Genomic DNA, 15,986 nt, shown 5'->3' with positions numbered 1-15,986 from the left:
GACGCAGTGCACATTATCGACAACACAGTGGCTCCCATCAGGCCACGACAGAGCTGCCGTTTATGTGGCGAGAAACCCAAGTTCGAGCCATATTCAACAGATTGCAATCTATTGGAGGCAGAAGAAGATGAGGACGTTACGATGACAGCAACTGTGTGCCACCACATGAGAGATCATTCTGGGTTCTCTGGTGATGATGGCCAAGATCCAAACAAGTGGCTGAAGGTATATTAGTGTATAGCCAAATTTAACAAATGGGATTGCACCATGTGTTTGGCTAACGTATTTTTCTATTTGGAGGGCACTGCCAAGCAATGCTATGAGAACAACAAGGAGAAGTTCACAAGCTGGGAAGTATTCTAGACGGAACTGAGCAAGTATTTTGGCTACACACGACGACAGAATTAAAAGGCTGAAGATAATGAAAGTGCAGGGTACAGCTTCCAGGAGAAACTACAGCATCCTACACTCAAGACCTCTTGGAACTTTGTAAAATGCTTCAAGAGGTTATAAGGGAGTAAATTAAACAGACAGTGAAGCCAATCTCTTGTCCTTCATTTCCCTTTAAAACAGTGAAAAAGTCGAGACCCAGGCGGAGTTTTGTTCCTACAATGCCGCATGAGGAACCTGTTTGGGCACCATGGAAGACTGACGTCTGGAGGACCCAGGTTAACCAACCAGTATGTTTCCACTGTTGACGACCGGGGGATGTGGTGCACTTTTGCTGAGAAAGGCAGCGGATATTTGATGATGCTTGTGCCAGATGACAGCAGACCGATCTTACCCGACGCCGATTCCGGGACGACGAAGATGAACAAGATGCAGTGGGTGCAGGACGATGTAGGTCACCATCAACACAAGCTAGCCGCTGGAAATGACGCTCCCCAACACGCCGATCGAGGTCTCCATCACTGTTTAGAAGCTCCAGCTGATAATGTAGCTGCTGCAACCTGGAAAACTAAAGGGTGCGACCTTCCTCGGAGGTGAGGCCGTTGAAGAGAAAAATCTTCTGCCGTCGATCACTACAAAAATGATAGGAAACTACATAGATATCCTCATGGATGGCCAACCAGCCCAACCTCTTGTTGCAGAAAACCGTATTTGTCAACGACGAAACATCTCTGCTGAAGGTGACTAATGGGAAATACATAAAACCTACAGGAAGATGTACCATTTGTGTGGGTATAAGTGGCCATACACAGCCCTTAGAATTCATCATCTTACAAGAGTGTAGTCATGATGTCATTCTCGGATGGGACTTTTTGAAAGCTTCTCAGGCTATTATAGATTGTGGTCGCTCAAAGATTATGCTAGATGAGATGAGATACTGTGGACAGGAAGATGTGCAACCGAGTGTGTGAAGACTGTGTGATGGATGAAGTGATCATTCCTGCAGTCAGCGCTAGAAAGGTAACTGTCTCATGTCATGCCATGCATCAACCCATGGATCTTGTAGTGGAATGCAACAGAAGCATACCACTGAAGAATGACCTGGCCATCCCAGCCTCTGTCGTCTCATTCAAGAACAGATTCGGTGAATTGTGAATAGTTAACTGTCACCGAGAACCACAGATCCTTCCAAGACGCATGTGCGTAGCAAATGCTGAGCCGTTAATTGCAGAACAGTTGAGCTTCATAGATACCTCCCATGCGTAGTCGGTGGACGAAATTAGCACTACCACTACGAGACAAGATCTTCTAGCTCGACTACCATCAGATCTCACTAAGGAACAACAGAAGAAGCTACTTGCCATTATTCATGAGTTCTCTGAATGCTTCAATCCACAGGTGTAGAGAAAATAAGACAAATCAACAGTGAAGCACCAGATTAGCACTGAAGACCGTCAACAAATAAGCCAGAGAGCATATCGTGTGTCAGCAACTGAACGTCGAATAATTCGTGACAAAGTAGAGAAAATGATGAAGAATGACATCATTCAGTCTTCGCAGTGCCCATGGTCGTCACCAGTGGTCCTTGTTAGGAAGGAGGATGGCAGTTGGCGCTTTTGTGTTGATTACAGGAAGCTTAATAAGATAACTAAGAAGAACATTTACCCTCTTCCACAAACTGACGATACACTAGATTGTCTGAAGGGGCTAAGTTTTTCCCACTCATAGACATGTACTCGGGATACTGGTAAATCGAAGTAGATGAGGCTGATCATGAGGAAACTGCATTCAACACCCCTGAGGATCTGTACGAGTTTAAGGTAATGCCGTTTGGGAACGAATGGTGGATAATCTTCTAAGTCACCTGATGTGGACAATGTGTCTTTGTTATTTAGATGACATTATAGTGTTCTCAGAGACACGTAAAAAGACTGAGTGAGGGCCGTTCTTAAGTGTCTCCAACAAGGTGGACTGAAACTTAATCCAAGAAAGTGTCTCTTTGGAGCAAAATAAATAAAATTGCTTGTACATCTTGTGTCAAACAAAGGTGCGTGGCCAGACCCAGAAAAGGTGAGATCTATAACGGAATTTCCTATTCCTGAAGGTATTAGAGAAGTGAGAAGCTTCCTCGGATTATGTTCTTATTACCGTTATTTTATCAAAGACTTTTGTATCAAAGCCAGGCCACTCCAAGAGTTGTTAAAAGCGAATGCTAAATTTATCTGGGGTGGTGCTCAACAAGATTCTTTTGATGTGCTGTGAAAAGCTCTGATAACTGACCCTGTACTTGGTCTGTATGATGAGAGAGCTTCTACAGAACTACACACAGATGCCTGCGGGTATGGGATCGGTGCTGTTCTGGTGCAAATTTCGGATGGAAAAGAGGAGGTTATAGCCTATGCTTCTAGGACGCTTACTAAAGCCAAGAGAAACTACTCAACTACAGAAAGAGAATGTCTTGCTGTGATCTGGGCCATGTGCAAATTTCGACAGTATCTCTATGGAAGGCCATTCACAGTTTTTACAGACCATTGTTCACTTTGTTGGTTGACAGGTCAACAGGACGACTTGCCAGGTGGGCACTACGTCTTTGTGAGTATGACATTACCATAGTGTACAAAAGTGGAAGAAAACACCAAGATGCTGACTCTCTCAAGAAACCCTGTGTAAGACCATCAAGATTTTGATGACGATAGTGACGTGTCTCGCTGCACTCCAGGATCTCTTTGCTGAGCAGGAGGAGGACGCCAAGATATCTCTCATTATGCCTGCCTTAAAGCATCAGAGGATGTGAAAGGACAATTTAACTTAGTTATTGGATTACTTTGCAAGAATTCCTTGATCATTTGGAAAGAGGTGGCTTCCAGTGATTCCTAAACACATGCACTTAGATGTTCCATAGAAATTCCATGACGTACCTGAGGCTGGACATTTAGGATTTATTAAGACATACGATAGAATCTGCAAGAGAATTTTCTGGCCAGGTTTATTTAGGAGTGTCCATCACTATGTGTCGCACTGTCTAGAGTGCAAGAGGAGAAAGGCAGTTCCTCAGAAACCACCTGGCTGACTCATACCAATTCCACCAGCCGAAACGCCTTTCCAGGGTGTTGGCATTGACCTCCTCGGACAATTTCCAATGTCTGCTGGTGGCAGTTGATGGATTATTGTTTGCACAGATTACCTGACACACTATGCCATTACAAAAGCCGTGAAAACAGTTGAAGCATCTGAGGTAGCCATATTCATTGTGGAAGACATTGTATTAAACCACGGTGTCCCAAGGTCGTTAATTGCGGATTGAGGGAAAGTTTTTCAATCGAATCTTGTGCTAGAAAAACTGTTGGTGCAACATTACTCATCACATGACGACTGCCAACCATCCGTTAACTAACGGGCTTACTGAACGCCTTAATAAGACCTTGGCTGACATACTATCAATGTTCGTCAATGTTGAGCAGAGAAACTGGGATGAGGTGCTACCTTTCGTGACATTTGACTACAACACCGCCAAACAAGACACCACAGGATTTGCGCCATTTTTCCTGGTGCATCGGCGTGAGGCGACTATGATGATGGACACTGTGTTTCTGTTACATCCTGATGATGTGGACGACGACTACATTGGCCAGGTGTTAAACAGAGCTGAGGAAGCTTGGCATTTAGCTCGACTCCACATGCTGTAGGCTTTAGAAAACGATTGCCGACGGTATGACACGAGCCACTGCCCTGTTGTCTACCAGCCTGGTGACCTCGTCTGTATCTTCACTCCTGTTCGGAAGGTTGGTCTCTCTGAGAAGCTCCTCAGGCACTACTTTAGACTTTATAAGATTGTAAGACAGTTGTCTGATGTTACTTTTGAGGTTGAAGATTTCGACCCCGACATAAGACGACGAAAGATCAGAGATAAGGTTCACATCCTTGGAATGAAACCCTACAAGCATCCTGCAACCCAGTGTAAATTCAAAGCTCCAGCAACATGTAACAAGTGTAAAGGTGATGAAGAGAGTAGCGGCAAAAGAAGTTCTAAGAAGATCACCACCAGGGTGAGAATCATCATTAGGAGTTGGAGTATGTAGGACCGATGACTCGTTGCTGGACTAGGAGGACGCAACACCGAGACGCTGTTCTCTTAAGGAGGGAGCAATGTCACAGAAGAAGCTGAGTAGCACCGTGGTGTAGTGATTATGATACTAAACTGTTGCATGGAGGGTCGTGAGTTCAAAACTCACCTGGACTGTACAATTTTAATTTCTATATTCAGTTCGGGTACATTCTAGAAGTATCCACAAATGTCAAGAATCATTGCACTGGGATGTTCTGTAGCTGTGTATGTACTGTACGTGTTCTGGCTGGAGGCAGTTCGCTCCGCGCTCTTGTATGTGCAAGTCCTGAATAATCCGTTGTTAAGTGAAGTTAGAGTTCGTCATTCATCTAATTGCACCTTCTTCTACGTGACAATATCATCAGAGTTGTAGTGTGAAAATTGGGTCATGCTTGTTCCCCAGTTATGGAATCCGACAGTGATTTGATGCTGCAGTTGCTTGTGCCATGGGTATACGAGCTACAGGAACTCTGTGCTGAGAGTGTGGAACCTTCTTCTACATGACAATATCATCAGAGTTGTAATGCAAAAACTGGGTCATGCTTGTTCCTGAGTTCCTGTTTGTTGGAGAGAAGTGCTATAAATGTACGGGATGAAACTATAACTAACATAAGCAATTGAGGGATATTTACAAGCCATCTATTGAACGTTATGTTCGTTACCGATTGGAGGCAAAATGTGAAAAAGTCCCTTGAGAACTGTTGTCACCTTCCATACAATAGTCACTCCTTCAGCACTGTTCTGCACTACACCCTTGAGGATAAATGTTTGCAGGAATATGGTAGTAATGGAAGTGGCGAAGTGAAAGACTCAAGGTTGTAATTTGTGGTGAAGCAGCATGTTGAGACTTGCTGGAATACTTTGTATGTCATGCTAAAATCCATGTTTATGCAACATGAACAAATGCTAAAGTTTTGCATGGATTTAAAAAAAAATACACTTGTTTTGGAACTGGGATTACCAGATAACCGACAAATTAATTTATTTTCTCGAAGTATTTCAAGGGGATACCAAGGTTATGGAATCTGACAGTGATTCGATGCTGCAGTTGCTCATGCCATGAGTATGCCAGCTACAGGAACTCTTTGCTGAGAATGTGGCAGACCGTAAGGTAAGCCCTCCCATATATGTAAAACGGTATAAATGAAATTTACATTTTGGTTAAATATTTTGAACACCCATAATGGGGTAAGAGATTGTGGTTAAAGAAGACTTGTGCCTAAATATTGTCAAACGTCAGTGGGAAGCAGCACTACTGAAAGCAAGTGCTCAAAACCTCTTAAGTGAAAACATGGGAATAAAGTCGGTGCATTTGCTTGCATTATTTCTAGTACCACAGGTGCATCATCGAAAGCAGCTCTCAATAACTGAGAGGGAGGATGTTTATGCCTCAGCATGTTCCAGATGTACTGCATTACAAGCTAAATGCGATGTTAATTAGATGTGCTATGTAAATATTTTATCAGTACCGACGTTCTCAACATTTGATCATACAGGGTGTTTCAAAAATGACCGGTATATTTGAAACGGCAATAAAAACTAAACGAGCAGCGATAGAAATACACCGTTTGTTGCAATATGCTTGGGACAACAGTACATTTTCAGGCGGACAAACTTTCTAAATTACAGTAGTTACAATTTTCAACAACAGATGGCACTGCAAGTGATGTGAAAGATATAGAAGACAACGCAGTCTGTGGGTGCGCCATTCTGTACGTCGTCTTTCTGCTGTAAGCGTGTGTTGTTCACAACGTGCAAGTGTGCTGTAGACAACATGGTTTATTCCTTAGAACAGAGGATTTTTCTGGTTTTGGAATTCCACCGCCTAGAACACAGTGTTGTTGCAACAAGACGAAGTTTTCAACGGAGGTTTAATGTAACCAAAGGACCGAAAAGCGATACAATAAAGGATCTGTTTGAAAAATTTCAACGAACTGGGAACGTGCTGGAAAGGAAGGGCGACCGCGTACGGCAACCACAGAGGGCAACGCGCAGCTAGTGCAGCAGGTGATCCAACAGCGGCCTCGGGTTTCCGTTCGCCGTGTTGCAGCTGCGGTCCAAATGACGCCAACGTCCACGTATCGTCTCATGCGCCAGAGTATACACCTCTATCCATACAAAATTCAAACGCGGCAACCCCTCAGCGCCGCTACCATTGCTGCACGAGAGACATTCGCTAACGATATAGTGCACAGGATTGATGACGGCGATATGCATGTGGGCAGCATTTGGTTTACTAACGAAGCTTATTTTTACCTGGATGGCTTCGTCAATAAACAGAACTGGTGCATTTGGGGAACCGAAAAGCCCCATGTTGCAGTCCCATCGTCCCTGCATCCTCAAAAAGTACTGGTCTGGGCCGCCATGTCTTCCAAAGGAATCATTGGCCCATTTTTCAGATCCGAAACGATTACTGCATCACGCTATCTGGACATTCTTCGTGAATTTGTGGCGGTACAAACTGCCTTAGACGACACTGCGAACACCTCGTGGTTTATGCAAGATGGTGCCCGGCCACATCGCTCGGCCGACGTCTTTAATTTCCTGAATGAATATTTCGATGATCGTGTGATTGCTGTGGGCTATCCGAAACATACAGGAGGCGGCGTGGATTGGCCTCCCTATTCGCCAGACGTGAACCCCTGTGACTTCTTTCTGTGGGGACACTTGAAAGACCAGGTGTACCGCCAGAATCCAGAAACAATTGAACAGCTGAAGCAGTACATCTCATCTGCATGTGAAGCCATTCCGCCAGACATGTTGTCAAAGGTTTCGGGTAATTTCATTCAGAGACTACGCCATATTATTGCTACGCATGGTGGATATGTGGAAAATATCGTACTATAGAGTTTCCCAGACCGCAGCGCCATCTGTTGTTGACAATTGTAACTAATGTAATTTCGAAAGTTTATCTGCCTGAAAATGTACTGTTGTCCCAAGCATATTGCAACAAACGGTGTATTTCTATCGCTGCTCGTTTAGTTTTTATTGCCGTTTCAAATATACCGGTCATTTTTGAAACACCCTGTATAATAGCGAAAAGATGTAAATTTTTGTGAACAATGCACCAAATTTATTAACAGCTATGTGATATAAGATATATGATCTCTGTGCTGGCCTGGTGTATTATTTGCAAAATGTCACGTGGGAACGAAGCTTCAGCATCAGTGCCTTCAAAACCTGGAAAGTGTGTGCAATGTGAGAACAGTTTTGCCATGATATAACCTTCTAACTTCAGTGTGTGCCAACAAAAATTTTCAATATTTGCCATTTCCTCATATAGTATTACAAAAATTCAGTAATTAATAGGGCGACCTTTAATAAAATTAACTACCTCATTAAGTGTAGGGCTTTTTAGATGCACTTAACTATAAGTTGATTTAACAATCACAATCAATGGTGGAAATTTAAGTATCCATCTTGTTCCTGATGTTAGCCATCATATATTTTAATGTAATACTAGAGGTTAAGTACTATGTTGGTAAATATTATGTGAAGTAAAAAAACTGCTTGCAAATGGTCCACAGAGATTTCGTTCTGCGTCCAAAACAGTGTGGTGCCTTTCAGGAACGTAATGTGACAAGCAGCTGGGCTGCACATGTGCCTGGGGGGAATCAGGTTCTGGGGAGGCACCACGGGTCCCAGCAAGCCCCGTGCGGCTTGCCCTGCTAACCAGGCAGCGGGAGTCGAGGCCCGTCTGGCAGTCATGGCTGCGGTCCTGGATGGGCCGTGCAGGCTCAATGCAAGCTTCTGAGTGCAGCCTCAGTATGCCAGGCTTGAAAATGAACCTGTAAGGTTTGAAACTAATTGCCTAATATAAATACTGCAACTGTTGATGCGTTGTTTTAATTCCACATTGAAGTGAAGACTCCATTTTCCAATTGGATAACTCAGGTAAATTAGGGATACCCCAATTGCCAAAATAGTGTCCAATTGAGACACTTTCTCCCGGCCATTGAGCTGCATCAAAAGATGATGATAATCTCCAAGTGAAGATCAACCAAAGACAGCCACCATGTAACTGTTTCCCATCTATCCTCTCTCAATAGGTGGTGTGCCAAGTAAGAGATATGTTATCATCTTTTTGGTGACAGAAAATGATGTAAGTATGTTACAGATATTGTTGTAGCAAATGAAAGCTGTTTGCTTAGTTACTGGTGAACAATTCATTAGTGGCTTTCTAAGGCATAACCGATAGCTGAGTGGTCAGCATGGCGGTTTGTCATGCCAAGGGGCCCGGGTTCGTTTCCCGGCTGGGTCGGAGATTTTCTCCTCTCAGGGACTGGGTGTTGTGTTGTCCTCATTATCGTTTCATCATCATCAGTGGAAGGCAACGGGAAACCACCACTGGAAACACTTCCCTAGAAGCTCTTGCGGTGGACCTCTCTGATGAGGCTTCCCCCTTGACAAGACCTCCCATAAGGCAGAGCACAAAGTTTTTTTCGAAGGCATAAGATGAACGAAGTTCTTCCAACAATGAAGAATTACTTTGATTCATAGGAAGATCTTATACAGAGGTTATTTGTATAGCTTCTAGGTCCCAGAAATTGTGGGAAAATATCTTTACACAGAATAAAGAAATCCAATATTGAGTATCTTATGAAATATGTTTTGGTGCATTGTGTGTAACTACTTTCCACTGCCAATCTGCATTTAGAGTGATACAATTGGAAGATCCCATCCATGTCAATGATCAGCTAGTTGTAATTTTTGTCTCTTTGACATTATTTTGGAATTCTGAGAAATTGCTGGGAGTTGTGAGAAAGAATGTGCACTCTTGATAGTGATAAGGGAACTTATTGATTGTTGTACATACTTCTCAGCTCCAGCAAATGATGCAGCATGATTCTGATGTGACAAAATAAATTTCCAATGTGCGGGCTGTCAGCAGTTCAGTGACAATTTACTATGAAACAAGGATTTTCATATAAAACTGGATTGCTTGACCCATAGAAGATGCGAGTTACCTTATTTGGAACTTTGGGTGCTACAATTTATATATGTGCAATTTAAAGATGTGTGAAACTCGCACAGTGTTTGCATTGTGTACTGAAGTAGAAATCTTGGAAGCTATCTGAGAAATAAAGCTTTCTTTGTAGTGGAAAGGATTTTGTGATTGCTTTTATTATTGTATGAACAAAGACATTTCCCTTCTTTGCACTGTTTTTAATGCATGGGGTGTGACTGAGACATCGGAAACAAGGGTTATTTGATGATATGTTCATCCATATATTCGTGATAGTTTTACAATCCTGTGCTTAGTGACCCAGTTGCTCAAAAAACACACACAATATACCTTTGATTTCCTGATGCACTTGCCCGCTGGAAATGCCGAATATGAAATGCAGCCACAGAAGGCGCGGAACTCAGGGAATTATATTCTACTTTGATTTTCTGTGCAGTGTCAGATTCACTTCAGCAAAGAACTCCATTAGCTTCAAAATATTGCCTCCCTATGGTTGTTCCCAGTGTGTTTTAATTAGCGAACACTTGCATTTCTTGTCAAGGAATATGCATAGTATCTTTGTTACAAGTATATGCTCTTAAATATAAACATTTTCTCCCAGCTACTGAAGGGCCTGAATATGTTGGTTGCAGCCTATGACTGTGGAGTTTGGGATTCCCAGTGAGGCAATTTAAATTGTTTTTATTCTATTGGGATAAACAATATGAGCTTGGACTATGTAATTTTAATCTCCATCAATAGAGCTTGATGTATCACAGATGCTGCCAACAAGCATTTTCACTTCTCTCTTGAGCTTTTTGTCATCGTCTTCTTACTGGTTTGACACGGCCCAGTGTGATTCCCTATTTCATGCCAATCTCTTCGTTCCGGAGTAGTGCTTGCAACCAACTTCTCAATTATTTGCTGGATATATTCCATCCTATCTTCTCTTACAATTTTTATCCCCTAAAACTCCCTCTAGAACCATGGAAGCTCTTCCCTGGTGTCTTAACAGATATCGTATCATCCTGTCCCTTCTTCTTGTCAGTGTTCTCCGTATGTTCCTGTTCTAACCAATTCTGTGTAGAACCTCCTCATTCCTTATCTTATCGGTCCACTTAATTTTTAACATCCTTCTGTGGCACCACATCTGAAATGCTTAGCTTCTCTCCTTTTACAGTTCTCCCAAAGCCCATGATTCATTTCCATACAATACTGTATTCCAAACACACATTCTCAGAAATTTATTCTGAAAATTAAGGCCAATATTTGATACTAGTAGACTTGTTTTGGCTGGGAAAACCCCCTTCGCCTACGTTAGTCTGCTTTATATGTTCTCCTTGCTTCATCTGTCTTCGGTTATTTTGCCTCTAAGATATCAAAACACCTTCACTGCATTTACTTCTGGGTAACAAATTTTGATGTTAAGATTTTCAGTATTCTCATTTATGCTGCTGTTCATTATTTTTGTTTTTCTTCGGTTTTCCCTCAATTCATGTTCTGTACTCATTAGACAGTTCATTGAATTCAGTGTCTTGTAAGTGTTGGTTCCATTACCAAGTGCCTCTCTGGAGCCGTTACCTTTTCTAAAGGCAAAGTGATCAACTAATAGGTCCTCTGTTTTCTTTTCCATGCTTCTGTATGTCATTCTTGTTAGTAACTTCGATGTATGAACTGTTAAGCTGATTGTACAATAGTTTTTCCTCTTATCTGCCCTTGTTATCTTTGGGATTGTATGGATGATGATATTCTGAAGGCTGATGGTATATTTTCAGTGTCATAAATTGTACATTTCAGTTTGAATAGTCATTTGGTTGCCACTTCCCTCAACAATTTTTGACATTCTGAAGGAATGTTATCAATGTCTCAAGTCACACCTTACGGGTCTGTTAGGAGTACAGTGACACCTGCACATTGTAAGGTCCTGCTTGTGCAACGTGTGATTTCAGCTTTTGCAAGAATGTAACTGTGTCCACACCACAATTTTCAGAAGATGGGACGACATCACACATCACTTGCCAGGTGATATAATTGCTTTGGGAAACCTTCAGTATGTACCATATCATCTCTAGGCATTTTCAAGATGCGTGGCCTTCCAGATCACACAACCTAAATTCATGTGATGTGTGGCTGTGGGGATATCTCAAAAATCATGTCTATCAGGGATGTATCCAGATTCTTCGTGATCAGAAGGATGGCATACTTTGACATATCGCTCCAACTGTCAATCATGCCATATTTCAGATGCACTATGTTGCTGTGCTGGAAGGCTATAGTGAACACATGCTGTTACTTGTGATCTTATCGTAATAAATGAGCCAGAACCACCATTATCATATGTTTGATCTTTCCTCTCCTTTTCCTGCTCCCACACTAAGTTCTGGCATTCGGGAGGACAATGGTTCAAATCTGCATTGGCCATCCTGAGTTAGGTTTTCCATGATTTCCCTAAATCGGTTCAGGAAAATGCTGGGATGGTTTCTTTGAAAGGGCATGATACAAAGTACAGAGGCTTTGATGTAGATAGGGTGTTCATGGAACATTGAGCCAAGAAGGAACATACAGACACTGCAAGTGTTGGTCTCAGTGCATGCAAACTGGTTATATATCGGTTGTCTCCACTCGCGGCACTGCACAACTAGATGCTGTGGCTCCAACATCACCATCATGCCGTAAAGTCTTTCCGACTTAAAAATTGCGTAGATCCGTTAGGTCATTGCAGTAATTCGCTGGCAGAAGAGTGACAGTTAATAGTACTTTTATAATATTGTATATGAGGTGGTTACTAGGAACATGAAGCTCATTTACATATTCTTTAATGAAGTTTTTAAAGTAATTTTAAAGTCGTACTTGCTCTGTATTCATTTCATCTAACAGTACAAAAGTGACCAGTGTGACTTCCACAACCAAACCACCTATGTTTCCAGCTTCATTGTTTGTTTATTGAATGAACTCATAATATTTGACACTAATTTTCTTCCAATCCCAAAGGCATTTGAGGGGATGTGACTCAATTTTCTTCCTTATGTGCTCCAATGTCCTTAATACACTTCAGTCAGCACACCATTTTCCCAGACTTGTCAAATAAGAATTGTTAGAATATGCATGTTTCTATTTAATCTTTTTAGTGAAGGGCAAGCAATTGAACTATGCTGTGAGATGGACAATGTGAAGATCTTTGATACACCATCTAATACAAATATAAAGGATGAAGGCCACTTTTAAACTACTGTATTGATCTCTACTGTGTATTACTTGATTGTTGAGGATAAAAGTAAGATGTTATTAGTGAAATGGATATTTATGTGTAGAATGCTGTACATGTTGAGATTCATTTGTTGAGTATTAATATATATATACGAGCATCCATGAAAGTGAAAAAGAATGAGTCCCTACATCATTTTACGATGTGGATGACTTGAACTGAGCAAAAAGAAACAGCATTTCTGAAACAATAAAAAAGGAAGGAAAAATCAACCCTTTACATGGTTACCAAGTTCTGTGAAACTTCGGGAAGAAGGGCAACTATATATTTCATTAAAAAACTTAAAAACATACATCAGCAATATTAAGGTCACTTAATAATGAAAGCTTGTGTAAACTTACCGTGGTAATGAGTTATTTTTAGTTAAATGATCTAATAACCGACTTTTTATTATGAGAGATGAAAGGTGGCTTACATCTCTCCGTCAATGTTCAGTTTAAACATTTAAGAAACAGTCATACTGATGTTTTATTGTATTTCAACTGTTTGCTTCACAGCCAAGAAAATGCCTTGTAGGCACATTATTCACTGTTACAGAGAGTGGTGCTTCAGGAACTACGAAGATCTCACCAGTGAAACTCCCTCCAGATATTGCAGCGCAGCAGAAAGCATACAGAAATCTGGTTTTGAAGGACCTTATTGAATCTGAGAAAGCCCATGTAGCAGAGCTGCAGACTTTGTTGAAAAACTTCCTCAGTCCCCTGGAGAAGTCGGACATGTAAGTGAATATTACTAAATGTTTTAACTTTCTTGCTGAGGAACAATACTTGAGTCACTACATTTTCTTTTATAACTGTTTTTAGAAGCATTAACTGTTTTGCAAACTATACTCATTCCAGTCCCAGAGTATGTAAATCTATGCATATTAATAAAATAAACTCCCCTGGTGCGTTTTCTGTCTGCGTGTGAAGGCTAACCTCAGGAACTGCTGTTATGATTTTGATATGATTTTTGCTAATAAGTAGGCTAATTCATGAGGAAGGTTTGTGTGTATAATTTGTAAGTATTACGGGCAAATTGACTGAAAAATGATGAAAGTCCCCTACCACTTTTCTCTGCCTAGATGTGAAGGCTAATCTCTGAAACTACTGTAAGGATTTGATGCAATTTTCACTTATGGATGGAATAATTCATGAGGCAGGTTTGTGTACACAATTTGTTATTGCAATGCCAGACAAGTTGTCCAGTCGTGGGTACTTAATGGTACCAATGCAAAGCTGGGGAACTTCACAGTAACAGTTAAATTTGTAAAGGTATTTTTAGATTTTGCAGCAAAGTTCATTTTTCTGTGATTTTTGGAGAACTTTCCTGTCTCAAGCTCTGTTAAGTTCAGTTTACTCAATTGCCTTTACTTTTTTCCGAGAGAGAGGATTTTCAGCTCCTGAAACTTTTATGAGCATTTCACTTGTGAGGATGTGTCGGTATTTGTACTTACCAGACATTGTTTTCATCATCATTGAATTGTAATTTCTTTCATTACATTTTTCTTTGTCTATTTGTGGTATGAAATTAATCACAGTACCACATGTTTTTAACTTTTATAATTTTTTGTCCCTGATTATTGTAAATCTTTTTAACTGTCCTTTCAAGTCTGAGCAAGGAAGTTGTCCTTCTTACTTCCACAGATATAATGATTGAAGTATCCTCTGACGTGAAGCACTATGTGACAATATTGGAATTTTTGGTGTGATATACACAAATGTAACAAAAACACAGGACGAATAGAGCCAGTACAGTCACAACACACATGAATTTGCCAAGGTGAATTTTATATCACTATTTGAAGATATTATAATAGTGTTCTAAATTAAAGTAGCACAATATTTTTGTGCTGCAACTAATGCAAGAGCTTTGTAATAAATGTATTATCTAAACACTGAAGAGAGTAAAGGTAATCTCTCACTGTACTGAGTTGTAAACAAGCACATAAACACACTCCTTTCAAAGCTTACTTGGTTGAGCAGTGAGCTGTAGCAATTAGTTTGGCCCGAAATTCATAAATTGCTTGTTCTAATCCAGCTGACAGGAATGTTATCTGAAGATGGATGATAATGTCAGTGAGACTGAGGAACAGCTGAAATTACTACAATTAAAGAAGGTCCCAGGGCTTGATGGTATCCCTGTCACATTCTATACACATTTTTCAACAGCATTAGCCTCTTTCTTAGCCATGATATGCTTTAGATCACTTAAACAAAAAACTCTGGGAAAAACCAAGCAGTTAAAACTGATTCCAGTATTTTAGTTCAGACTGACCAGTATTTTTTAGTCTTTATTTAGTCTTGGTTGTAACAGTTTTTTATCAGTAACTGGGTAAAAAAAGGCATATCAATTTGCCGTAGCACCATTGCTCAAATTAATTGGTTTTTAAATACAACTATTTTTGAAATGCAAATAATGTTTATTTATAAATTTTATATTGGTTTGAAATACTGGATTGTTATGCAGGGTGTTTGGAAATTCCCATTACAAACTTCTAAGACTTGTAGAGGGTAGTGAGTAGATAATATTTTGAATTGGAACCCATGTCCGGAAACATACCATTTCCGTGGTACAACCATTTGAAAACATGTTGATAATGCAATCTCTTTTACAAATAATTGATTAGGCGTGATCTAGTGTGTCACTTGTTTTACAGTTCAACTCATTAATAGCCAAAGAAATTGCTCCTGTACTCGTTGATGGGTTCTCTTCCATGTAATGCGGTATGACCTCTTCCAATTCAGGTGTGAGGCATCTTCTTGGAGCATCACAGTCATGCCTGTTGACGGTGAAGGTACCCATTCTCGAAGTCATTTCATAATTGTAGGGAAAAGGGTATGCATTGTAGTCGGACATTATGGAGAATGATCTGGATAAAGACAGTGAGCAGCTCTTTCATTACAGTGAGTTTTGTCATTCAGAAAGATCATGTTGGTGTATTCTGCAAATGTGTAACCAACAGACACACAAATGAGGCCCAAAACAGGTCAGTGGGGTAGGAAGACATCAAATGGCATCAGCTGATGTGACATAACCATGTCCCACCGTGACTACCGTATTTACTCGAATCTAAGCCACACTTTTTTTCCGGTTTTTGTAATCCAAAAAACTGCCTGCAGCTTAGAATCGAGTGCAAAGTAAGCAGAAGTACTGAAAAATGTTGGTAGGTGCCGCCGCAACTAACTTCTGCCGTCGAATATATGTAGCGCTACACAGGCATGCTTTGCAGGCACAAAGATAAATACTGGCGCCAAAACCTCTGCGTCAGTAAATAAATTAAGAAAAAAGGTGGAAGACGA

The 15,986-nt window shown here is 40.9% G+C and overlaps 1 protein-coding gene across 4 annotated transcripts in view; it reads left to right on the top strand.

Annotated features, from left to right (window-relative positions):
- LOC126236885 (rho guanine nucleotide exchange factor 7) overlaps positions 1-15,986 on the top strand; it is a 160,098-nt gene that overhangs the window by 35,606 nt on the left and 108,506 nt on the right. For all 4 annotated transcript variants that reach the window (XM_049946517.1, XM_049946515.1, XM_049946516.1 and 1 more), the window contains one exon: positions 13,243-13,423. In XM_049946517.1, coding sequence (XP_049802474.1) covers positions 13,243-13,423 — 181 coding nt within the window. The remainder of the gene's footprint in view (positions 1-13,242; positions 13,424-15,986) is intronic.

The sequence above is a fragment of the Schistocerca nitens genome, chromosome 2, assembly GCF_023898315.1.
Source record: "Schistocerca nitens isolate TAMUIC-IGC-003100 chromosome 2, iqSchNite1.1, whole genome shotgun sequence".
Taxonomy (NCBI): domain Eukaryota; kingdom Metazoa; phylum Arthropoda; class Insecta; order Orthoptera; family Acrididae; genus Schistocerca; species Schistocerca nitens.
This window is presented reverse-complemented; position numbering and strand designations above follow the sequence as displayed.